Below are 24,983 nucleotides of genomic sequence, written 5' to 3'. Positions count from 1 at the left end.
TTTCTGTTCAATCTATATTCCATATTCTAAATCGCTAGTGTCACACCACTTCATTCCCTTAATGTTTATTCTAACATTGTAGAGACATTTCAGTTTCATTTTTGTACGATACATTGTTGCATTTCATTTACCATTTCCTTCCCTCTGAGTGGGCGAGATGTTCATTTTACTCACAAGATCATTTTATTTCCCACAAAAGTGTTTGTTTGCTGTTTTGTCCTTGGAGCTCCTCGGTGTCAAATGGTGGTTACCTCTTCAAGTTATGAGCGCATGGGCGTTCCACTAGTTTATACACAGCCTTCCTGTCAGGACACCAATAACCTACTATAATAAATGAGTTGACTTTGAATTAATGAACGGGTCCTTTCTGAATGGGTTCTGATTATGACTACTATTATACAACGTAATTAAAGATTTAGTAATATGCCTTTTACATTGAATACCAGTTATGTGGTTTAATTATAATTTTGACAGTGGTATGTCCCAGGGGGGGCTAAAATAATATAAGCCTTAAAAAAAGGTCCAATTCAACCATTTTTATCTGAATATCAAATAATTTCTGGGTAACAATTAAGTACCTTACTGTGATTGTTTTCAGAGGGGAAAACTGAAAACTAGCTGTTATGGTCAGAGAGATTTTGAACTCTTTCTTGTCTATTAACCAATGTACCACCTGGTGATGTCAACAAGCAGGCCAAAACTTCATCACACCTTAAACAGGATGAAATGTCAGGCGGTCTTTTCAAACAGCTCCTTCACAAAAAGGGCATGATCATATTTTCCACAATTTCACAGTATTATTCCAACCTCATAGCGTGGAAATATGTATAAAAACACAGGAAAATCACATTTGACTGTACCAGGACTTTAAGCGCCCGTTTCATGTTTCATTGGTAGGTTGATCTTGGTAATTTTGAGGGGGGGCTGAAATGAGGCTGCAACAAGAGTCTTGATTGAATACAGAGGTTTGCTGCATCCTGAACCTTCCCTGAATCCTACATCCTGAAGCTCCCTATAACCTGAACCTGCCAGCTAACTGAACCAGCCTGCATCCTGAAACATTTCAGCCCTTATAACTGCTACAAGGTTCCTAATTTACCGGGCCCAAGAGAAACACCTCAACATATTTAAGGTAGGCGGTTGATGTGGACGATGAAGAGTACAAAAGTACCGACAGTTAGTCTGTTTAATGTAGGGTAAAGGTCTATCAATTGTAAGGGGAAAATGTTAGGCCCACAAATAACATTCTATTTTAATGTTCGTCATTTTCACAGCTCACACCAAGGCATGCATGACTGTAAATAATAATCCCCACTCAAACCTTCCATGATATAGTTAACACACTTAAGTGAATCTTCTATCATTCTGAACTATGGAAAGGTGAAACTAGAACGAAAATTGGAAAGGTGAAACTAGACCCACTTCTCTATTTAGTCTATTAGTTCAAACATTTCCCTTTATGATAAACTCATTGGAAATCAAATCTATATCCCTAAAAATGTACTTAGCCATGTGAAGGCTGTGTGCAAGGTGCTTTTGGCAGCGTACCGAATGTATGTTCCCGCTCAGCCCAGTCAAAACTGTTCGCCCCCACCCCAAAAATGTAATAAATAAATAAATAAAAAGATATAGGTGTACTATTGTAAAGTGATTGTTCTACTGGATATCATAAGTTGAATGCACCAATTTGTAAGTCGCTCTGGATAAGAGCGTCTGCTAAATGACGTAAATGTAAATATGTACTGTAGAGCTACAGGAATGGGAGCTACATGGCTAAAGGGTACATAATGCTACAGGGATGGGAGTATACCTAATGGGAGCGGGCTGGGAGCGTACCTAATGGGAGCGGGCTGGGAGCGTACCTAATGCCACAGGGCCGGGAGCGTACCTAATGCCACAGGGCCGGGAGCGTACCTAATGCCACAGGGCCGGGAGCGTACCTAATGCCACAGGGCCGGGAGCGTACCTAATGCCACAGGGCCGGGAGCGTACCTAATGCCACAGGGCCGGGAGCGTACCTAATGCCACAGGGCCGGGAGCGTACCTAATGCCACAGGGCCGGGAGCGTACCTAATGCCACACGGCCGGGAGCGTACCTAATGCCACAGGGCCGGGAGCGTACCTAATGGGAGCGGGCTGGGAGCGTACCTAATGCCACAGGGCCGGGAGCGTACCTAATGCCACAGGGCCGGGAGCGTACCTAATGCCACAGGGCCGGGAGCGTACCTAATGCCACAGGGCCGGGAGCGTACCTAATGCCACAGGGCCGGGAGCGTACCTAATGCCACAGGGCCGGGAGCGTACCTAATGCCACACGGCCGGGAGCGTACCTAATGCCACAGGGCCGGGAGCGTACCTAATGCCACAGGGGCGGGAGCATTCCTAATGCCACAGGGCCGGGAGCATACCTAATGCCACACGGCCGGGAGCATACCTAATGCCACAGGGTGGGAGCATACCTAATGCCACAGAGCTGGGAGCATACCTAATGCTTGTACTGTAGAGCTTAAGGGCTGGGTTGTGGTGAGTGATAGAGGAGGTTTCACAGGGCTAGGCCAAAGCCTGTCCAATATGACTCAGAAAGAACACTATCTGATACCACACGCACCCCCCCCCCCCCCCACATCCTCCCACCCACACACACACACAACAAGACAAACATCATCAGGAACCGAGTCAACAGCACACAGTGGAGTTTAGCATTACCATAGGAACGTAGTGAATCTATTCAGGCCAACTGTAAGTACACATCACAAGTTCCCACATGATCCATCAACCTGAATTATATCTTAACACAAGACAATCTACCTTACCAATTTCATTCTTAACCAGCAGGGTATAAGAAACATATCCCTCCACACACCCCATAGACTAGAACCTAGGCCAATTTTAAAGGAAAAGGGAAATGGATAAAAATTGCACAGAGTGGTTGATTCCCTGTTTCGATATCTGAAACCCATTTCTCTAAAACAACCTGTCAAAAACCACAAGATTCAATTTGCAACAAATAATGATCTCTCTGGGTCTCCTGTGAGCATAACAACCTCTCCCAATGGCCATCCATCTACGTCATAACCCACTTCCTGTACCCAACAACTATCCTATACAATAAGGAGACAGTATTCAGTTGTAGCAGTACACTTATCCAATGAGGTACCGGCATTTGGTTGTTCCATGGGAGCTGAGGGCACTGTAATGAAGCAGTGAGCTCCTGGGAACCTAGCTCCGGATATGAGTCTGACCCTGGATCAATGAGAGGGAAGCCAGTTATTACACTACAGGCCCAAGGTTTATGAGTTTGGTTTTAAATCTAATATCAGCGTTACGTCCAAGGATAATTTCCCCTCCTTATTCTGGTCAGTTCAGCAGCTGCACTATTGAATCATCCACATAACACCTATTTAATTCACGTCAGGACTGAGGGGGAAAACGACAAAGCTGGCGTAATATGTACAACAACACTTTTGACATGATATTCAACTTAAGGGTGGACATTGGATATCAATGTGAAATATAGGTTGTTGTGTTTCCCATAGGGTACTACACTGAAAATGTGGAACCTTTCTTCGGTGGCCGGAACCATTTCCTGGGTTATTCTAAGCACGTTGTGTTCTACTGGTGAAACGTTTCACCGTCACATATAGACGGACAGCTGATGCCGGCTGGTCATGTCCTGAACTCAGCGTTTCCCCACAAAACTCTCCCTGTTGGGATTTGCTGCTGGACCGTGGACTGTTGTAAAAAAATATATATGGTGGTTTGAGCTATTTGGTGAGTAACAAGAACATGAAAAAGGGTGCATCTGGATCCTAATGTCAAAACGTTTGATTTATTTAACATTCCAACCTTTAACCTAGCCTTAGATATTCATCAGTTCTCAGTCTGTTGACTGCTGTAAGTGATGTTATATCCTGTTATACTGGTGAAACAGCCCTGGAGTCCAGGGCTAAGCCTAATAACACCACAGACATACCATAATCACCACCTCCACTGTCGCCTACTTTACCAACGTGGACATGCTGACTCATGGCATGTCTGGTGAGCATGGAAATTATGTTTAAATCTCACTAATGTCTGCAGTCTCTAAGACTTTGCTAGTATACGACCTAAATTTACATGTTATGCACAGTGTTTATAAAGGCAACATTTTGTACTGTGTCTTGGTAGTAGTGTGGCACTGTGTAAGATACACTAACCAGGCCAAGTAACTGACAGGATATTCAGATCTGTCTATTGCTCTCTCCATCCAGGGAAACCTACTAAGGATGTGTTGTTTATCACATCAACATGCTCATGTTATGTTACCCACCTTCATTTTCAGATGTTGGGCATGCAACCTGTAGTACCAAATCAAACGTCCTCTCGGGAAACTCGCTGTAATAAAGGAGAGAGATGATGACTTTAGCAGGGAGCAAAATAAACATCTGTGTACAAACATAACTTATGGTATGCAACAATTGCAAACTACCTACATCAACAGCATATTATGCAACATAGTTTGACACAGTTATAAATAGTGATGAAGCAACTCATATATAGCGGAATCACCGGTCAAGCTCGGTCTATGTGCTGGCCATACGTCAAACAATTCAATTCTCGCGTGATTCATTTGATGGTCGAGAAATAAAATTGTTATAGTTGCTGTTACTGTTGACAAATCAGCAAACATTCGGGGGGAAATGTCTTGTACCTAAAAGTCTATATTGACACCAGATTATATTGTTTACTTTAGGACCGTTAAATACTAAAATATAGGAGGTTAGCAGGCTAATTCATTTAGCTTACTTGATGAAAATTAATTTAGCAACTTGACAGCATTACACTGACCCAAATGCTAACTCAGCATGCCAGACAGCCAGCGAAATAAATTACAATTCACACTTTTAATAACGGTCTATAAAACAATGTTATGTATAGTCTAGAAGTAAATAAACCCGTGTCTTACTTTATTCTGCTGTCCATGGTTTACAACATCGCGACAGCTCACGCCACCGGCTTTGCTGTTCTAGACCAAGCTTGCGTTCCGGAGCAACGAGAGGTCTGTAACTACTTCCACCTTTCAGCCTGTTACCTACCGCTGATACCGCATGCTTCAAACATTTATTCTAGCTAGTAGCGATGTGTCTTCCTTGTTCCTGATCTGTACAGTTGGCTGTTTCAGTTCCACGTATTTCCACAACAAACAGCACCAGGAAGTGGCTGTGAAAGATTTAGTGACGTCACCTCATTTGATAAACATTTTGGAGTGTCCCCTCCTCCCCCTAAATCCTCAGAACAGCGGTGATTTCATGTCCCTCTCCTTGATCTGAGCTGATGGTGTTATCATGTTGTTCCATAGTTAATGCTTAGTAATTGAGTTTATTTCATAAAAAAAAAATGTATTACACATGTGCAATAGGGACTGCTCCTTCACAAGTAAGAGTAGTGATGGCTATAGGAAGTGGCAAATGCACCATTGGTTGTTCTTTTTTAGATTATTCATCTTCACTTACCTGTCTGGATCTGACGTCATGAACAACAACAACAAACATGACCAGAGCTTTTTGATTGTTGTAAAGCAGAGGATATTCCTGTGGGCATATATTTCGGCCTTATGCATGCGTTCCACATTTGTTGCGTTAAATAGGCTATAATTCACACACAACTCTTAGCAGTCCAGCCTATGATGCTGAGTCATTGAGCCCGTGTTAGCCTATATGTGTCCCGGGGTAAATTGAAACCAGTGGCTGTGCCTGCCTGTGTGTGTGTGTGTGTGTGATGTGTGTCTCTCCTAGCCCTCCTGAGAGTAGACCTGGCTGGGAGCCAGTTTCCTGCAGGCAGACTGAAGGTAATTAAGTGGCAGCAGACTGGGACATGCTGTTGCAGGTTTCTCCTATGAAATGATAATGGCAGGGTCCTGCTGGTGCTGTCTCACCATTCACAAAAGCATTACCTACGCACAATACGCACCGGGCTGGAGTCAGGAGGGAATAGCCTACTGTGGATTAAATACACCACTTTATGTGGTTCAATGTTTATTTTATTTCAGTGTGTGTGTGTGTGTGTGTGTGTGTGTGTGTGTGTGTGTGTGGGGGGGGGGGGGGGGATAACAGAGATGGTTTGGTAAACCCTGTTCAAATGATGATGAGTGACCTTGCATGAGACCTGAAGATCAGACTTTTAGCTCATCGAGCGAACACCGTCCTGTGGCAAGCAGCAGACGACTTAAAGTCAGTCAATCACATAGGTTCAGTGTATTCTATTTCAATGCACAGTTAAAGCCTACACAGTGCAATGGCAGTTGCCCATTAAAAATGATTTGAGAGGCAAATAGCTCTCTATTAGGATAAAACCTCACATTAGCGAAGGTTCTAAATGTATACAGTAACAGTTCTGTCTAAAGGAAATGTACAAAATTACACATTAGCACTCGGGCTCCCGAGTGGCGCAGCGGTCTAAGGCACTGCGTCTTAGTGCAAGAGGCGTCACTGCAGTCCCTGGTTTGAATCCGGGCTATATCACATCAGGCCGTGATTGGGAGTCCCATAGGGCGGTGCACAAATGGCCCAGCGTCGTCCGGGTTTGGCCGGTGTAGGCCGTCATTGTAAATAAGAATTTGTTCTTAACTGACTTGCCTAGATAAATACAGGTTAAATTAAAACGCACACACACATACATATATATATATATAAAAGAAAATAGCATAAATGTTGGAATCAGGATCAAAATAAATAACACTAGAAAAATAATCTCATGTATCCATTTACAGACAGGTAATGTTGTGATTCAAGAAACAATAAAATACATCTTCCATACTGTACATTTCTAATTAAAACATCAAACATAGGCAATGGATAACTGTACAAAATGTAATAAATATGGTATGAAATACAAATCATCATCCCAATGTTGACATGAAACCATTTCAGTGAAGTACTCACATCCTCTGCACTTTCCGACCACATACAACCTTTATTTTTAATACACATGTGTTATTATTGCTTTGAGGATAGCACAGTGCCACCGACGCGGCCCGCTACCAAGGACTGTGGGCTCTCCTTCTCTGTGGCCGACGTGAGTAAGACATTTAAGCGTGTTAACCCTCGCGAGGCTGCCGGGCCAAGACAGCATCCCTGGACACGTCCTCAGTGCATGCGCAGACCAGCTGGCTGGAGTGTTTACAGATGCAATCGCCATCACCCTGCACACTGCCCTATCCCATCTGGACAAGAGGAATACCTATGTAAGAATGCTGTTCATTGACTATAGCTCACCATTCAACACCATAGTACCCTCCAAGCTCATCATTAAGCTCGGGGCTCTGGGTCTGAACCGCACCCTGTGCAACTGGGTCCTGGACTTCCTGAAGGGCCGCCCCCAGGTGGTGCAGGTAGGAAACAACACCTCCACTTTGCTGATCCTCAACACAGGTGCCCCACAAGGGTGCGTGCTCAGCCCCCTCCTGTACTCCCTGTTCACCCATGACTGTGTGGTCACGCATGCCTCCAACTCAATCATCAAGTTTGCAGACAACACAACATTAGTAGGCCTGATTACCAACAATGACGAGACGGCCTACAGGGAGGAGGTGAGGAGCCTGGGAGAGTGGTGCCAGGAAAATAACCTCTCACTCAATGTCAACAAAACAAAGGAGCTGATCGTGGACTTCAGGAAACAGCAGACGGAGCACGCCCCCTATCCACATCGACGGGCCCGCAGTGGAGAAGGTGGAAAGCTTCAAGTTCCTCGGCGTACACATCACTGACGATCTGAAATGGTCCACCCACACAGACAATGTGGTGAAGAAGGCGCAACAGCACCTCTTCAACCTTATGAGGCAGAAATAATTTGGCTTGGCCCCTAAAACCCTCACAAACTTTTACAGATGCACAATTGAAAGCATCCTGTCGGGCTGCATCACCGCCTGGTATGGCAACTGCTCCGCCCGCAACCGCAGGGTTCTCCAGAGGGTGGTGCGGTCTGCCCAACGCATCACCGGGGACAAACTACCCGCCCTCAAGGACACCTACACCATCCGATGTCACAGGAAGGACAAAAAGTTTGTCAAGGACATCAACCACCCGAGCCACTGCCTGTTCATCCCGCTAACATCCAGAAGGCGAGGTCAGTACAGATACATCAAAGCTGGGACAGAGAGACTGAAAAACAGCTTCTATCTTAAGGCCATCAGACTGTTAAATATCCATCACTAGCCGGCTTCCACCCGGTTACCCAACCCTGCACCTTAGAGGCTGCTGCCCTATATACATGGACATGGAATCACTGGTCACTTTAATAAGGGAACACTAGTCATTTTAATAATGTTTAAATAATGTTTACATACTGCTTTACTCATCTCATATGTATATACTGTATTCTATTCTACTATATTTTAGTCAATACCACTCTGACATTGCCCGATCTAATATTTATAATATTTCTTAATTCCATTCTTTTACTTTTAGATTTACTGATTTTGAGTAACAGTGGTGGGTTAATTTTGCCCCAGACTAAATCAAATTAAATCAAATTTGATTGGTCACATACACATATTTAGCAGATGTTATTGCAGGTGTAGCGAAATGCTTGTGTTCCAAGCTCCAACAGTGCAGTAGTATCTAACAGTGCAGTAGTATCTAACAGTGCAGTAGTGTCTAACAGTGCAGTAGTGTCTAACAGTGCAGTAGTGTCTAACAGTGCAGTAGTGTCTAACAGTGCAGTAGTGTCTAACAGTGCAGTAGTGTCTAACAGTGCAGTAGTATCTAACAGTGCAGTAGTATCTAACAGTGCAGTAGTGTCTAACAGTGCAGTAGTGTATAACAGTGCAGTAGTGTCTAACAGTGCAGTAGTGTCTAACAGTGCAGTAGTATCTAACAGTGCAGTAGTATCTAACAGTGCAGTAGTATCTAACAGTGCAGTAGTGTATAACAGTGCAGTAGTGTATAACAGTGCAGTAGTGTCTAACAGTGCAGTAGTATCTAACAGTGCAGTAGTATCTAACAGTGCAGTAGTGTCTAACAGTGCAGTAGTATCTAACAGTGCAGTAGTATCTAACAGTGCAGTAGTGTCTAACAGTGCAGTAGTATCTAACAGTGCAGTAGTGTCTAACAGTGCAGTAGTATCTAACAGTGCAGTAGTATCTAACAGTGCAGTAGTGTCTAACAGTGCAGTAGTGTATAACAGTGCAGTAGTGTCTAACAGTGCAGTAGTATCTAACAGTGCAGTTGTGTCTAACAGTGCAGTAGTGTCTAACAGTGCAGTAGTGTCTAACAGTGCAGTAGTATCTAACAGTGCAGTAGTGTCTAACAGTGCAGTAGTATCTAACAGTGCAGTAGTATCTAACAGTGCAGTTGTATCTAACAGTGCAGTAGTGTCTAACAGTGCAGTAGTATCTAACAGTGCAGTAGTGTCTAACAGTGCAGTAGTTTATAACAGTGCAGTAGTGTCTAACAGTGCAGTAGTATCTAACAGTGCAGTACTGTATAACAGTGCAGTAGTGTCTAACAGTGCAGTAGTATCTAACAGTGCAGTAGTGTCTAACAGTGCAGTAGTGTCTAACAGTGCAGTAGTATCTAACAGTGCAGTAGTGTCTAACAGTGCAGTAGTATCTAACAGTGCAGTAGTGTCTAACAGTGCAGTAGTATCTAACAGTGCAGTAGTTTTTAACAGTGCAGTAGTGTCTAACAGTGCAGTAGTATCTAACAGTGCAGTAGTGTCTAACAGTGCAGTAGTGTATAACAGTGCAGTAGTGTATAACAGTGCAGTAGTATCTAACAGTGCAGTAGTTTATAACAGTGCAGTAGTGTCTAACAGTGCAGTAGTATCTAACAGTGCAGTAGTGTCTAACAGTGCAGTAGTGTCTAACAGTGCAGTGGTATCTAACAGTGCAGTAGTATCTAACAGTGCAGTAGTGTCTAACAGTGCAGTAGTATCTAACAGTGCAGTAGTGTCTAACAGTGCAGTAGTATCTAACAGTGCAGTAGTGTCTAACAGTGCAGTAGTGTCTAACAGTGCAGTAGTATCTAACAGTGCAGTTGTGTCTAACAGTGCAGTAGTGTCTAACAGTGCAGTAGTATCTAACAGTGCAGTAGTATCTAACAGTGCAGTAGTGTCTAACAGTGCAGTAGTGTCTAACAGTGCAGTAGTTTATAACAGTGCAGTAGTATCTAACAGTGCAGTAGTGTATAACAGTGCAGTAGTGTCTAACAGTGCAGTAGTGTATAACAGTGCAGTAGTGTCTAACAGTGCAGTAGTATCTAACAGTGCAGTTGTGTCTAACAGTGCAGTAGTGTCTAACAGTGCAGTAGTGTCTAACAGTGCAGTAGTATCTAACAGTGCAGTTGTATCTAACAGTGCAGTAGTGTCTAACAGTGCAGTAGTATCTAACAGTGCAGTAGTGTCTAACAGTGCAGTAGTGTATAACAGTGCAGTAGTGTCTAACAGTGCAGTAGTATCTAACAGTGCAGTAGTGTCTAACAGTGCAGTAGTGTCTAACAGTGCAGTAGTATCTAACAGTGCAGTAGTGTCTAACAGTGCAGTAGTGTATAACAGTGCAGTAGTATCTAACAGTGCAGTAGTGTCTAACAGTGCAGTAGTGTCTAACAGTGCAGTAGTATCTAACAGTGCAGTAGTGTCTAACAGTGCAGTAGTATCTAACAGTGCAGTAGTGTCTAACAGTGCAGTAGTGTATAACAGTGCAGTAGTGTCTAACAGTGCAGTAGTATCTAACAGTGCAGTTGTGTCTAACAGTGCAGTAGTGTCTAACAGTGCAGTAGTGTCTAACAGTGCAGTAGTATCTAACAGTGCAGTAGTATCTAACAGTGCAGTAGTGTCTAACAGTGCAGTAGTATCTAACAGTGCAGTAGTGTCTAACAGTGCAGTAGTGTATAACAGTGCAGTAGTGTCTAACAGTGCAGTAGTATCTAACAGTGCAGTAGTGTATAACAGTGCAGTAGTGTCTAACAGTGCAGTAGTATCTAACAGTGCAGTAGTGTCTAACAGTGCAGTAGTATCTAACAGTGCAGTAGTGTCTAACAGTGCAGTAGTATCTAACAGTGCAGTAGTGTCTAACAGTGCAGTAGTATCTAACAGTGCAGTAGTTTCTAACAGTGCAGTAGTGTCTAACAGTGCAGTAGTATCTAACAGTGCAGTAGTGTCTAACAGTGCAGTAGTGTATAACAGTGCAGTAGTGTATAACAGTGCAGTAGTATCTAACAGTGCAGTAGTTTATAACAGTGCAGTAGTGTCTAACAGTGCAGTAGTATCTAACAGTGCAGTAGTGTCTAACAGTGCAGTAGTGTCTAACAGTGCAGTAGTATCTAACAGTGCAGTAGTATCTAACAGTGCAGTAGTGTCTAACAGTGCAGTAGTATCTAACAGTGCAGTAGTGTCTAACAGTGCAGTAGTGTCTAACAGTGCAGTAGTATCTAACAGTGCAGTAGTGTCTAACAGTGCAGTAGTGTCTAACAGTGCAGTAGTATCTAACAGTGCAGTAGTGTCTAACAGTGCAGTAGTGTCTAACAGTGCAGTAGTATCTAACAGTGCAGTAGTATCTAACAGTGCAGTAGTGTCTAACAGTGCAGTAGTGTCTAACAGTGCAGTAGTATCTAACAGTGCAGTAGTATCTAACAGTGCAGTAGTGTCTAACAGTGCAGTAGTATCTAACAGTGCAGTAGTGTCTAACAGTGCAGTAGTGTCTAACAGTGCAGTAGTATCTAACAGTGCAGTAGTGTCTAACAGTGCAGTAGTATCTAACAGTGCAGTAGTGTCTAACAGTGCAGTAGTGTCTAACAGTGCAGTAGTGTCTAACAGTGCAGTAGTATCTAACAGTGCAGTTGTATCTAACAGTGCAGTAGTGTCTAACAGTGCAGTAGTATCTAACAGTGCAGTAGTGTCTAACAGTGCAGTAGTTTATAACAGTGCAGTAGTGTCTAACAGTGCAGTAGTATCTAACAGTGCAGTACTGTATAACAGTGCAGTAGTGTCTAACAGTGCAGTAGTATCTAACAGTGCAGTAGTGTCTAACAGTGCAGTAGTGTCTAACAGTGCAGTAGTATCTAACAGTGCAGTAGTGTCTAACAGTGCAGTAGTATCTAACAGTGCAGTAGTGTCAGTGTCTAACAGTGCAGTAGTGTCTAACAGTGCAGTAGTATCTAACAGTGCAGTAGTGTATAACAGTGCAGTAGTGTCTAACAGTGCAGTAGTGTCTAACAGTGCAGTAGTGTATAACAGTGCAGTAGTATCTAACAGTGCAGTAGTGTCTAACAGTGCAGTAGTATCTAACAGTGCAGTAGTTTATAACAGTGCAGTAGTGTCTAACAGTGCAGTAGTATCTAACAGTGCAGTAGTGTCTAACAGTGCAGTAGTGTATAACAGTGCAGTAGTGTATAACAGTGCAGTAGTATCTAACAGTGCAGTAGTTTATAACAGTGCAGTAGTGTCTAACAGTGCAGTAGTATCTAACAGTGCAGTAGTGTCTAACAGTGCAGTAGTGTCTAACAGTGCAGTAGTATCTAACAGTGCAGTAGTATCTAACAGTGCAGTAGTGTCTAACAGTGCAGTAGTATCTAACAGTGCAGTAGTGTCTAACAGTGCAGTAGTGTCTAACAGTGCAGTAGTGTCTAACAGTGCAGTAGTGTCTAACAGTGCAGTAGTATCTAACAGTGCAGTTGTGTCTAACAGTGCAGTAGTGTCTAACAGTGCAGTAGTGTCTAACAGTGCAGTAGTGTCTAACAGTGCAGTAGTATCTAACAGTGCAGTAGTGTCTAACAGTGCAGTTGTGTCTAACAGTGCAGTAGTGTCTAACAGTGCAGTAGTGTCTAACAGTGCAGTAGTATCTAACAGTGCAGTAGTGTCTAACAGTGCAGTAGTGTCTAACAGTGCAGTAGTGTCTAACAGTGCAGTAGTATCTAACAGTGCAGTTGTATCTAACAGTGCAGTAGTGTCTAACAGTGCAGTAGTATCTAACAGTGCAGTAGTGTCTAACAGTGCAGTAGTTTATAACAGTGCAGTAGTGTCTAACAGTGCAGTAGTATCTAACAGTGCAGTACTGTATAACAGTGCAGTAGTGTCTAACAGTGCAGTAGTATCTAACAGTGCAGTAGTGTCTAACAGTGCAGTAGTGTCTAACAGTGCAGTAGTATCTAACAGTGCAGTAGTGTCTAACAGTGCAGTAGTATCTAACAGTGCAGTAGTGTCTAACAGTGCAGTAGTATCTAACAGTGCAGTAGTTTATAACAGTGCAGTAGTGTCTAACAGTGCAGTAGTATCTAACAGTGCAGTAGTGTCTAACAGTGCAGTAGTGTATAACAGTGCAGTAGTGTATAACAGTGCAGTAGTATCTAACAGTGCAGTAGTTTATAACAGTGCAGTAGTGTCTAACAGTGCAGTAGTATCTAACAGTGCAGTAGTGTCTAACAGTGCAGTAGTGTCTAACAGTGCAGTAGTATCTAACAGTGCAGTAGTATCTAACAGTGCAGTAGTGTCTAACAGTGCAGTAGTGTCTAACAGTGCAGTAGTGTCTAACAGTGCAGTAGTGTCTAACAGTGCAGTAGTGTCTAACAGTGCAGTAGTGTCTAACAGTGCAGTAGTATCTAACAGTGCAGTAGTATCTAACAGTGCAGTAGTGTCTAACAGTGCAGTAGTGTCTAACAGTGCAGTAGTATCTAACAGTGCAGTAGTGTCTAACAGTGCAGTAGTGTCTAACAGTGCAGTAGTATCTAACAGTGCAGTAGTGTCTAACAGTGCAGTAGTGTCTAACAGTGCAGTAGTGTCTAACAGTGCAGTAGTATCTAACAGTGCAGTAGTGTCTAACAGTGCAGTAGTGTCTAACAGTGCAGTAGTGTCTAACAGTGCAGTAGTATCTAACAGTGCAGTAGTGTCTAACAGTGCAGTAGTGTCTAACAGTGCAGTAGTATCTAACAGTGCAGTAGTGTCTAACAGTGCAGTAGTGTCTAACAGTGCAGTAGTATCTAACAGTGCAGTAGTGTCTAACAGTGCAGTAGTGTCTAACAGTGCAGTAGTATCTAACAGTGCAGTAGTATCTAACAGTGCAGTAGTGTCTAACAGTGCAGTAGTATCTAACAGTGCAGTAGTTTATAACAGTGCAGTAGTGTCTAACAGTGCAGTAGTATCTAACAGTGCAGTAGTGTCTAACAGTGCAGTAGTGTATAACAGTGCAGTAGTGTCTAACAGTGCAGTAGTGTCTAACAGTGCAGTAGTATCTAACAGTGCAGTAGTGTCTAACAGTGCAGTAGTATCTAACAGTGCAGTAGTGTCTAACAGTGCAGTAGTATCTAACAGTGCAGTAGTGTCTAACAGTGCAGTAGTGTCTAACAGTGCAGTAGTGTCTAACAGTGCAGTAGTATCTAACAGTGCAGTAGTTTCTAACAGTGCAGTAGTGTCTAACAGTGCAGTAGTGTCTAACAGTGCAGTAGTATCTAACAGTGCAGTAGTATCTAACAGTGCAGTTGTATCTAACAGTGCAGTAGTGTCGAACAGTGCAGTAGTATCTAACAGTGCAGTAGTGTCTAACAGTGCAGTAGTGTCTAACAGTGCAGTAGTATCTAACAGTGCAGTAGTGTCTAACAGTGCAGTTGTGTCTAACAGTGCAGTAGTGTCTAACAGTGCAGTAGTGTCTAACAGTGCAGTAGTGTCTAACAGTGCAGTAGTATCTAACAGTGCAGTAGTATCTAACAGTGCAGTAGTGTCTAACAGTGCAGTAGTGTCTAACAGTGCAGTTGTATCTAACAGTGCAGTAGTATCTAACAGTGCAGTAGTGTCTAACAGTGCAGTAGTGTCTAACAGTGCAGTTGTATCTAACAGTGCAGTTGTATCTAACAGTGCAGTTGTATCTAACAGTGCAGTAGTGTCTAACAGTGCAGTAGTATCTAAAAACAATTATACTACAGCACTGTTGGAGTTAGGAACACAAGCATTTTCCTACACCTGCAATAACATCTGCTAAGTATGTGTATGACCAATAAAAATGTGATTTGATTTGATTTGAATCAGTCTTGGGCAAAATTAACCCACCACTGTCACTCAAAAGCAGTTGTCACATTACATTAGCTGGATATACAGTAGACAGATAGCAAACAGCCATGGCTTAAAGCAGTACATAACCTTGAAAGGACCAATAATTGTCCACTCATCAACTTCATGTTTTAAATGTGTTAGTGCAGAATGCATGTACGCTACAGTAAGACTGGCTAGATTGTTGGTTTCTATATGCCGGTCTCAAGTTTTTTGAAATCCTTGATTTTGTGAGAAATAATATAGGTCCTAGAACAATCTTTATGGAGAATTCCAGTTTGCTACAATAGCTTTTATTCCCATGTTGAATTTCTATAAATCTCATAGCAATACAACTTCAATACGATAGGGGCGCAGTGAAGCTGGGACTGCTGCATGGTCACATGCCAAGAGGCGACAAGGAAAGAGGAAACTTATGATACAATGTATCGATAATAGATTTGTTTTGGTTACATTCTAGCCTACAAGTTTGCTGTAGGTTGTAACTGTTTCATACTTTTTTGGTGTAATAAGCGTGTGCTTGTATTTTGGATGGCAACATTGTCGTATGACGTTACCACTGCAACATAGCCTTGTAGTAGATAGGCTAGTCCTTATAAAATCGAAAGTCGAAGAAGTAAACATCATAAATGTTAGTAGCCTATTTTCTTTAGCAATATTATGTTGTTTTGCCAATGTTTTCCGCGTGCAACATTACTCTGCGGGTTGATCTTGCAACGTGCTAAACGAGCAGTTAAAATCATGTCAATACAGGACGCCTCACAACACGATTTTAACCAGAAGCGATTGATAGCCAACAATAGCGGATCATTACAGATTCATACAACTAAAGCAGACCATGAAGACTCGGATACCGGTGTCAAGACATGCAACGACATGCAAGAAACAAACAGAAAAACGGAAAAACAGTTCACAGAGGACGAACTTGCCATACATAAATTACACAGAGAAGCATGTGAGGTAAGCTTCAGACATCTTGCTGGTGTTACACTCTTATGAGCCCGTACTTTGTCACCACAGTGACTGACCGGCCTGGCCGCCTACCTCCTGTCCCCGAGTTGTATACAAGCTATGTCCCATGTCCCGCAAGGATAGGAATCAGAGGGTGTTGGCTCTACTGCTGTCATTGACACAAAACTGGGTCACTCCTTTTCCTACTGGGGCAAAAAACAGTTAAATATAGTACAATCATTTATGTAAGCAGTATCTCACTATATAACATGTTAGGTTACGTTTTTTGATTGAATATATTTTGTTTTTACTTATAAGATATTTATACAAAATATGACATTGTTATATGCTGTAATAATGTTAACACTGTGACAAGATGGGCAATAGCTAGACAGGACCAGAGAGGGGCCAACTTTTAGAATTTTGAAATGTGTTCTAATTCTGGACATTCGGTTACATTGCATTGTTTAAGTATTCCCCATGTAATGTTAATGGAGAGCTAACATGGCTGCCATAGACTGTTGTAGTGTAATGTAAATGCATCATAATGCATAAACCTTGTAGATCTACCTCTCTAAATAAATGGCTCTGGACAGGATATGTAAGTGTGTGCACTGTTCTACCATCCAAGGTGTCTTCACTTAACCAAACGCTTATACCATTCTTATAGACCTAGTTATCTAAACATTGCCTCATAATGTGTGAGTGTCAAGCCGGCCGGCGATGTTTACCACCAAACCATTGACAGACGCAGACCTCTCTCTATCCTTAACCCACTCCCAGCCTACTCCACGTCAGCAGCAGTAGGTGTCACTCCCCAATGTCAGCGGGCTTCCCAGTTGTAAAATATTTACCATGGCTCCTGAGTCTGGCCGGAGTAAAGCATGTTGGGCGAGAGAGACGTGAGCGTAGCAGGGCCAGGGCCTCGGTGGGAAAAGCACAATGCAGGGAGAGCAATGGCAGTGCCAGTTCCTCTCTGGGGTCGTGCGATGCCATGTGAAATGACAGGCGGTGTCACCAGAGAGCCCCAGGCCTTTCTCCCATCGTGGCCTGGCTGGCTGGCTGCATGGCTGGCTGGCTGCATGGCTGGCTGGCTGCATGGCTGGCTGGCTGCATGGCTGGCTGGCTGCATGGCTGGCTGGCTGCATGGCTGGCTGGCTGCATGGCTGGCTGGCTGCATGGCTGGCTGGCTGCATGGCTGGCTGGCTGCATGGCTGGCTGGCTGCATGGCTACCTGTCAAAGCTGAAACTAGTGGGCTCTGCTTTTTGAAACAGACTGAGAGGTGATGTTTTGGAACTTCACATTAGAATGAAGGGGTTTGGTTAGTTTGTTTCTCATGTACAGTAAGGTGTGTATTGATATAACACAAACTACAGGGGTAGGGCACGTCACCGTTTATTAAACACAAACTACAGGGGTAGGGCACGTCACCGTTTATTAAACACAAACTACAGGGGTAGGGCACGTCACCGTTTATTAAACCCCTATCTAATCCCCTTGTCAAGCTCTTCATTGAAATGTGCTTAGTTGTGTGTGTCCACTGTAATATCTCAGGCAAGAGTTGTCCTAATCAGCTCAGCTGTGTGTGTAAGCGTTTGGTTTTGTTCCTGGCATGGTGTGCCCTCTGTGTGCCGTGCTACCTGGTAGCTACCAGCAGTGAAAAAACCTAACATCACAAGATCCAGACTGCTTTTTACATCTGTTTCCACGCTTAGGGTCGCGTCTTCACTCCTCTCTGACCTAACGCAATCTGTTTGTGTGTGTTTTGCAGGCTAAGAGGCAGATGTACACGGACCCAGGCAGCGGGTACAAGGTGTTCACAGAGTTTGCCCACCGCCAGAGAGGAAAGTGCTGCGGCACTGCCTGTAGACATGTGAGTTCTGGCTTCATGGTCTTAACACACACACACCACACACACACACACACAGCCCTGCTGTTATTGTCAAACTCAACCCTGACCCCTCACCCTTCAACCCAAACCTCTGTCTCCTCTTTGTGTAGTTCAAATAACTCATTTCATTTTTTTTCCACTCTTCCCACAGTGTCCGTTTGGCCAAGTCAACGTGAAAGACCCAGCCAACAAGAAACATTTTAATTCTATGTATTATGTATAATACACCAAGTACACTCTGGTTCAGTGTGCAAGGCATGATATAGTTTGTGTACTGTGTTGTTATTTTGGACTGTTTCAATGGTGTGTGTGTTTTTTTTCAGCACCACGTTAAATTATGACATTTAGACTGGGTGTGTGTGTGTGTGTGTGTGTGTGTGTGTGTGTGTGTGTGTGTGTGTGTGTGTGTGTGTGTGTGTGTGTGTGTGTGTGTGTGTGTGTGTGTGTGTGTGTGTGTGTGTGTGTGTGTGTGTGTGTGTAATTTCCTGCTATGAATTCTCTGTGTGATTTTAGTCTCTACAGTAGGACACTGGAAAGGGGGTAGGTCTCTGGAGTCTAAATTCGGTTTTGGTTTTTGAATTTTACCCTGTCAATGATTTTTATGCATTTTTCCTCAATGATACAATGAAAATATATCTATATTTTTTAACCCTGATTGATGATGACTTGACATGTATTATTGTTATTTGATTGAATGTCTGAGATGGTGATGTTACTATACAGATTTTTGGAGGGAGTGTATGAGATGAACATCCATCTCTCCACTGTCCCTTCCAAATGTACACATATGCACATTTAAAACACAGAACACTGAGTTGTCTGCCTCCAACTGAAAGGGACGTGCATTTTAAATAGTCACCAGGTCAAGGTTCATCTCTCAGCCTGGCTCGCTGGTTGAACGTCAGCTGATGGAGTCAACCTGTTCACATACAAACGGTGGACATCAACAGGCTCGCTCCCTGCTGTATTTACCAAGGAGCCTTCTGGCAACGCAGGGCTTCTCCATGTCTCCCTGCAGCTGCTCCCCCGACACACAGCCCTAATGAACGCTGGGTCTCTCACTAGCCCTGCAACACTGGGTGGCAGACCACCCCGCACCAACACACACACACACACACAGGCATGGGGACACACGGGCACGCATGCATGCATGCACACACAAATACACAGACATAGACAGACACACAAAATGGCAATGAAGGTTGCCTCTAAAAGCTGACTAGGTATTGTACAAGACACTGCACAGAGTCGTCCTAAAGCCAGAGTGAGCTGAGGATAACCTTACTGTGTGTGTTAAACCAGAGTAGTTTTAATCTGTGTGACTTCTCACTGGGCACAGAAGTCAATTCAATGTCTATTCAACGTTGGTTCAACGTCATTTCCTTAAAATGACTTGGAAACAATGTTGATTCAACCAGTGTGTGCCCAGTGGGTTGTGGGTAGGGGCACTGGCTCCAAACCTGCCACACACTCTCCTGTATCCATTTGATCGGGCAAACGGTGTCAGGATGAGTGAGTGTGTCTGCCGCGGAATCCTTTCGCAGCCGTCTACTGGCCCGGACAGGTGGGTCCCAAAGGCAAAGTGCTTAGTGATCAGGAGCAAACCCCAGCGAGCGGCTACAAGGAAATTCATGATCCCAACAGTGCTGAGCAGGACAGGTTCACCGCGACGCGTCGTCAGCCTGGATGAGAGGCAAATTTATTTGGGCGACGGTTGTGAAGCGAGGCAGCAGAGCGTAGTGGCAACAACACTTCTACCCGGAATGGCGAACGAAGGTGTCACAGTCATCAAGTACCTGGGCCCGCCTGCCTGCCTGCCGCAGGTCTGGGAGTTTTGCCTAGGGACTTGTCTGTCACATTACGCTAGATGCATTGCCATTCCAGGGCCTGCGCACTCCTGCAGCCTGACCATGAAATAGGCCAACTTTCATGTCTGCCTCATCTCTCTCCGTCGCCTCACTCCACTGATGACACAGTTGGAAAGGTATTTCTTCTTCTGTGCTACTGAGACACAGCAGTACAGCTCTCAGTCAGTCCCTCCGCAGCGCTAGCTAGACATATATCTGGGAAACTCATGGTAGCCAGAAGCAGGAAACTGGAAATGTCCCCCGCTCTCTCCAGGCTTGTCAGGTTGTCAGGCCCTTTTCATGACATACAGGGCTATATTCTATTCTGGATTTTCTATTTCTTTACCTTTGATATTGAATACTGCCTTGTTGAGGGAAAGCATTTCCCTCTACTGTTTATAACTGTTGTAGCCTGTGCATGTGACAAATAACCTTTGTTTTTGATATATTTGTTCATTCTGGAATTCTTGAGAATATCTCAGGGAATGTTTTAAATATTTTAACCTGTATTTAATGTTATTATCCTGTGCAGTAATTATTAGTATTGCATGTATGTGTAAACATAGAAAAGAGTGTGATTGAACTATTTTGTAATTGAATAAATGATTGCTATATTTAAGTAGTATCGATAGTTATGTGGTGTCGAGCGTGATCCAAATTGACTGGGGTTTAATTATGCTGAATTTATATCCATGAAATATATAAATAATTTAAATCAGCCTGTACAGTGTTTCTGGTTAAATCAGCCTGTACATTGTTTCTGGTTAAATCAGCCTGTACAGTGTTTCTGGTTAAATCAGCCTGTACAGTGTTTCCGGTTAAATCAGCCTGTACAGTGTTTCTGGTTAAATCAGCCTGTACAGTGTTTCTGGTTAAATCAGCCTGTACATTGTTTCCGGTTAAATCAGCCTGTACAGTGTTTCTGGTTAAATCAGCCTGTACAGTGTTTCTGGTTAAATCAGCCTGTACAGTGTTTCCGGTTAAATCAGCCTGTACAGTGTTTCTGGTTAAATCAGCCTGTACATTGTTTCCGGTTAAATCAGCCTGTACAGTGTTTCCGGTTAAATCAGCCTGTACAGTGTTTCCGGTTAAATCAGCCTGTACAGTGTTTCCGGTTAAATCAGCCTGTACAGTGTTTCCGGTTAAATCAGCCTGTACATTGTTTCCGGTTAAATCAGCCTGTACAGTGTTTCTGGTTAAATCAGCCTGTACAGTGTTTCCGGTTAAATCAGCCTGTACAGTGTTTCTGGTTAAATCAGCCTGTACATTGTTTCTGGTTAAATCAGCCTGTACAGTGTTTCCGGTTAAATCAGCCTGTACAGTGTTTCTGGTTAAATCAGCCTGTACAGTGTTTCTGGTTAAATCCGCCTGTACAGTGTTTCTGGTTGAATCAGCCTGTACAGTGTTTCTGGTTAAATCAGCCTGTACAGTGTTTCTGATTAAATCAGCCTGTACAGTGTTTCTGGTTAAATCAGCCTGTACAGTGTTTCCGGTTAAATCAGCCTGTACATTGTTTCTGGTTAAATCAGCCTGTACAGTGTTTCCGGTTAAATCAGCCTGTACATTGTTTCTGGGCTTTTCTTTGTTGGGGTATTTAATCTCAGACAAAAGAAAATGCAGTGGAGCCCAATTGCACTGTCTGCTATTGTCTTGGCAGAGCAGTCCATTCCAGACTGTGAATTGAGTGGCGGTCTGCCTGGGTAGTTGCTAGTAGTGTATTTATGTCAAGCTCTTCGGACTGAGACACTCTGACTGACCTTCAGCGGAAGCATATGTTGTTCTGGAGCAGCTAGATCCTGCTGTTGTCATGCTGTATGCCTGATAGAGGATCCAGTATGGCAGACACACAGGCAGGGACCTGTCCAGTTTGGAGCCCTGGCTGGCCAGACACACAGGCAGGGACCTGTCCAGTTTGGAGCCCTGGCTGGCCAGACACGCAGGCAGGGACCTGTCCAGTTTGGAGCCCTGGCTGGCCAGACACGCAGGCAGGGACAGTCCAGTTTGGAGCCCTGGCTGGCCAGATGCGCAGGCAGGGACGAGTCCAGTTTGGAGCCCTGGCTGGCCAGACACGCAGGCAGGGACAGTCCAGTTTGGAGCCCTGGCTGGCCAGACACGCAGGCAGGGACGAGTCCAGTTTGGAGCCCTGGCTGGCCAGACACGCAGGCAGGGACAGTCCAGTTTGGAGCCCTGGCTGGCCAGACACGCAGGCAGGGACAGTCCAGTTTGGAGCCCTGGCTGGCCAGACACGCAGGCAGGGACGAGTCCAGTTTGGAGCCCTGGCTGGCCAGACACGCAGGCAGGGACGAGTCCAGTTTGGAGCCCTGGCTCGCCAAACAGGCTTCTATCGTCCCCAGCTGACAGGCCAAGCTCTCTCTCTCTCTTTTGCTCACACACAAACACACACACACAGCCCCGCGGCCGTAGGCCCAGACACAGTCACTCTCCGCCTCCATCACTGCTGTCCAGCAAGGGTTTGACACGGAGTTGGCGGGAAAAACTGGAGTGTCAGCCACCTCGTGACGCCTGAAAGGTACATCAGTCTCAGCATCTGGCCGAGAAGTGTGTGTGTGTGTGTGTGTGTTTGTGTGTGACAAAGAGAAATCACAGTGGGAGGGTGGTTTCTTTGCACTTTGTGTGTACGTGTGTGTGTGTGTGTGTGTGTGTGTGTGTGTGTGTGTGTGTGTGTGTGTGTGTGTGTGTGTGTGTGTGTGTGTGTGTGTGTGTGTGTGTGTGTGTGTGTGTGTGTGTGTGTGTGTGTGTTGATCCAAGCAGCAGCTGAGCAGCCTCTCCAAACATCAACGTCTGGTTGTGCAACAGAGACAATGTCATCTGGCCTCGGGGCAGGAGCTTCACCACTGGTCAGATGGACAAGCAGCTCCCTGTGGTAGAATTACAGCCTGACAAAAACATCATGCACCTCTGAGTGACAGTCAGCACGCCAGATTCCTTTGGACAGACTGGCCTGCGAATAGCACTGAGCAGCAGTAGGCTTTTCAGCCATGTCTCAACTGGTGGTCAAGCCGGCTGTGCCAGGCCAGAGCCCTGCCACCGCCAGATGAGACCGGACAAGGGGAGGGAGGGAGGGAGGGAGGGAGGGAGGGAGGGAGGGAGGGAGGGAGGGAGGGAGGGAGGGAGGGAGGGAGGGAGGGAGGGAGGGAGGGAGGGGGAGCTGTAGCCTTGAGATACGGCAGAGTTTGGGACTGCACTTTTTGGGTGCATCTCAGTCTGTAGTGGTGGTGGAGGAGGAGAAGGGGGGAGGGGAGGCAGCCTGGATTTGTTGTGGAGAAACAGACAGGCAGGGAGGCAGCAGTTGGTGTTCATAGGCTCAAGCTGGCTAGTTAAGAGCTAGCTCTCCTATTCTCCATCTGGCAGGGAACTGTACAGGGGGCTGTGATATGGGCTCCAGCAGAGCAGGGAGAGGGGGAAGAGAGGGAGGGAGAGAGGAGGGGAGAGGGGGAAGAGAGGGAGGGAGAGAGGAGGGGAGGGGGGAAAGACAGGGAGGGAGGGGAGAGGGGGAAGAGTGGGAGGGAGAGAGGAGGGGAGAGGGGGAAAAGAGGGAGAGAAGGAAAGGAGAGAGAATAAAGGAGAGAAGGAAAGGAGAGAGAATAAAGGAGAGAAGGAAAGGTGAGAGAAGGAAAGGGAGAGAGAGAAATAGGGGGTAGAGATGGGGAGGAAGAACCCTTCAAATGATGCTACACTCTTAGAAAAAAAGGAGCTATCTAGAACCTTAAAGGGTTCTTCGGTCAGGCAGATCACTCAAGAGTGTGTTTGAAATTGGACATCTATCCATGTCCTGAGGATGTTGGAAAATGCCTTCGAAAACAGTGAGTGCTATTACCATCAAGAAGGCTTGGGTTTTGCTAGGGCATGGTGGACAGGGTGGTGGCGGTGGATGGGTATAATCCCATGACTCTGGATTGATCCCAGTGGTGGACACTCATAAAAATCTAAATAAATAATGACCCTTTCCTGAACCTTAACCCTAAATTAGACTTTTGGAGAAACGGAACAATACTGAGCAGGAGGAGTCAACCCAAGGCTCAAAAACACTTTGAAATTTGAGGTTTGGAGCAACTTCAACATTTGACTTCTGGAGAAATGTCTAAATCTGCATTGAGGCTGTGAGAGCTCGTTGTCTTTGACTGTCCCCATAGGAGAACCTTTTGAATTCTTTTTTTTGTTGGTTCCAGGTAGAACCAGGTAGAAACTTCTATTCAGTCTGAAGATGTATGAGATGTCCCACCCTTTTTTCAAATCATATGATGAAATACGTTTTCTAACATGCATTATAATAGGCTGTGGCAGTTCAATGCATTTGGTATTATGCCAATAGCCTATTCCAAATCACGCACAATATTTCTCAAAATTTAAAAAGACAAATTTTGCACACTTCCTCATCACATTGAAATAAACAAATCTAAAGTAAACCAACCAACCCACCATACACATTCATTCATAAGCAGTCACGATTGTGTTGCATTTCTAAACTAGAGAAAATATTGGCTCCATTGAAATAATTTCAATTTTTTTGCGAACTTGTGATCTCTGGTGGACAGATAACTAAACATAAGAGATGACCGATTAGGCTACGCAAGACTTTAGTTCTGGGTTAACCGAGATGACCGATTTTGTGAAGGCTATGTTTCGTTTAGATTTAATATTTACAAATATTCACTTTAACGGATTTCTGTGAAACGAAGCAGTAATAGTCTGCTATGTGGAATTGCGACAGCCGTGGAGCAGTTTGCCTCCGGGCAGCGCGACATACCTAATATGACACTCTATAATTGGGATTCTCGAGGTGACACGCGCTCCTGTTGACGTTCCCCGGTAACCTAAAGATTTACGCAGACCCAACCGTTTCACTATAGCATAGTTCTAACGACCATCTCCATTGTTCATTGTAAGGCCTACCAGTATGCCTATATCTTGTTGACTGGAAGGGAGACGGGGATTGATTCAAATGGGAGTGGAACCATTCAAAGACCTAGAGAGTTGTAATTTAAGATATTTTTTCATGTGATTAGAAAAAAAAACGTGGATGTCAAGCCCAGCCCATTTCAGAGGAGAAAGTGAATGTGACTATTTAATTTCTGTCTTCAACATCACAAGATTTCGTTCCAAGCGTTTTTAATATTCTCCCTGATTTGGGCAATAAAGCCTATTAGTATAAAATGTGCCTGCTAGGTTACGTAATGTGTCACGTGGATTAATGTTACATTTAATAATAATCTACTCAATTGAATAACTTTTCATTTCTATGCACTGTGATGTTTTTAGG

The 24,983-nt window shown here is 44.3% G+C and overlaps 1 protein-coding gene across 1 annotated transcript in view; it reads right to left on the bottom strand.

Moving 5' to 3' along the window:
* The window catches only part of LOC106560563 (DENN domain-containing protein 1B), a 238,530-nt gene extending 233,320 nt beyond the window's left edge, over window positions 1-5,210 (bottom strand). Inside the window, exons 1-2 of the mRNA XM_082956608.1 lie at window positions 4,946-5,210; window positions 4,310-4,374 (exon numbers count right to left, since the gene is read on the bottom strand). Coding sequence (XP_082812734.1) covers window positions 4,310-4,374; window positions 4,946-4,962 — 82 coding nt within the window. The 5' untranslated portion in view covers window positions 4,963-5,210. The remainder of the gene's footprint in view (window positions 1-4,309; window positions 4,375-4,945) is intronic.
* Window positions 5,211-24,983: the final 19,773 nt, after the last annotated feature.

Source organism: Salmo salar, chromosome 10 (assembly GCF_965601325.2).
Source record: "Salmo salar chromosome 10, fSalSal1, whole genome shotgun sequence".
NCBI classification, from domain to species: domain Eukaryota; kingdom Metazoa; phylum Chordata; class Actinopteri; order Salmoniformes; family Salmonidae; genus Salmo; species Salmo salar.
This window is presented reverse-complemented; position numbering and strand designations above follow the sequence as displayed.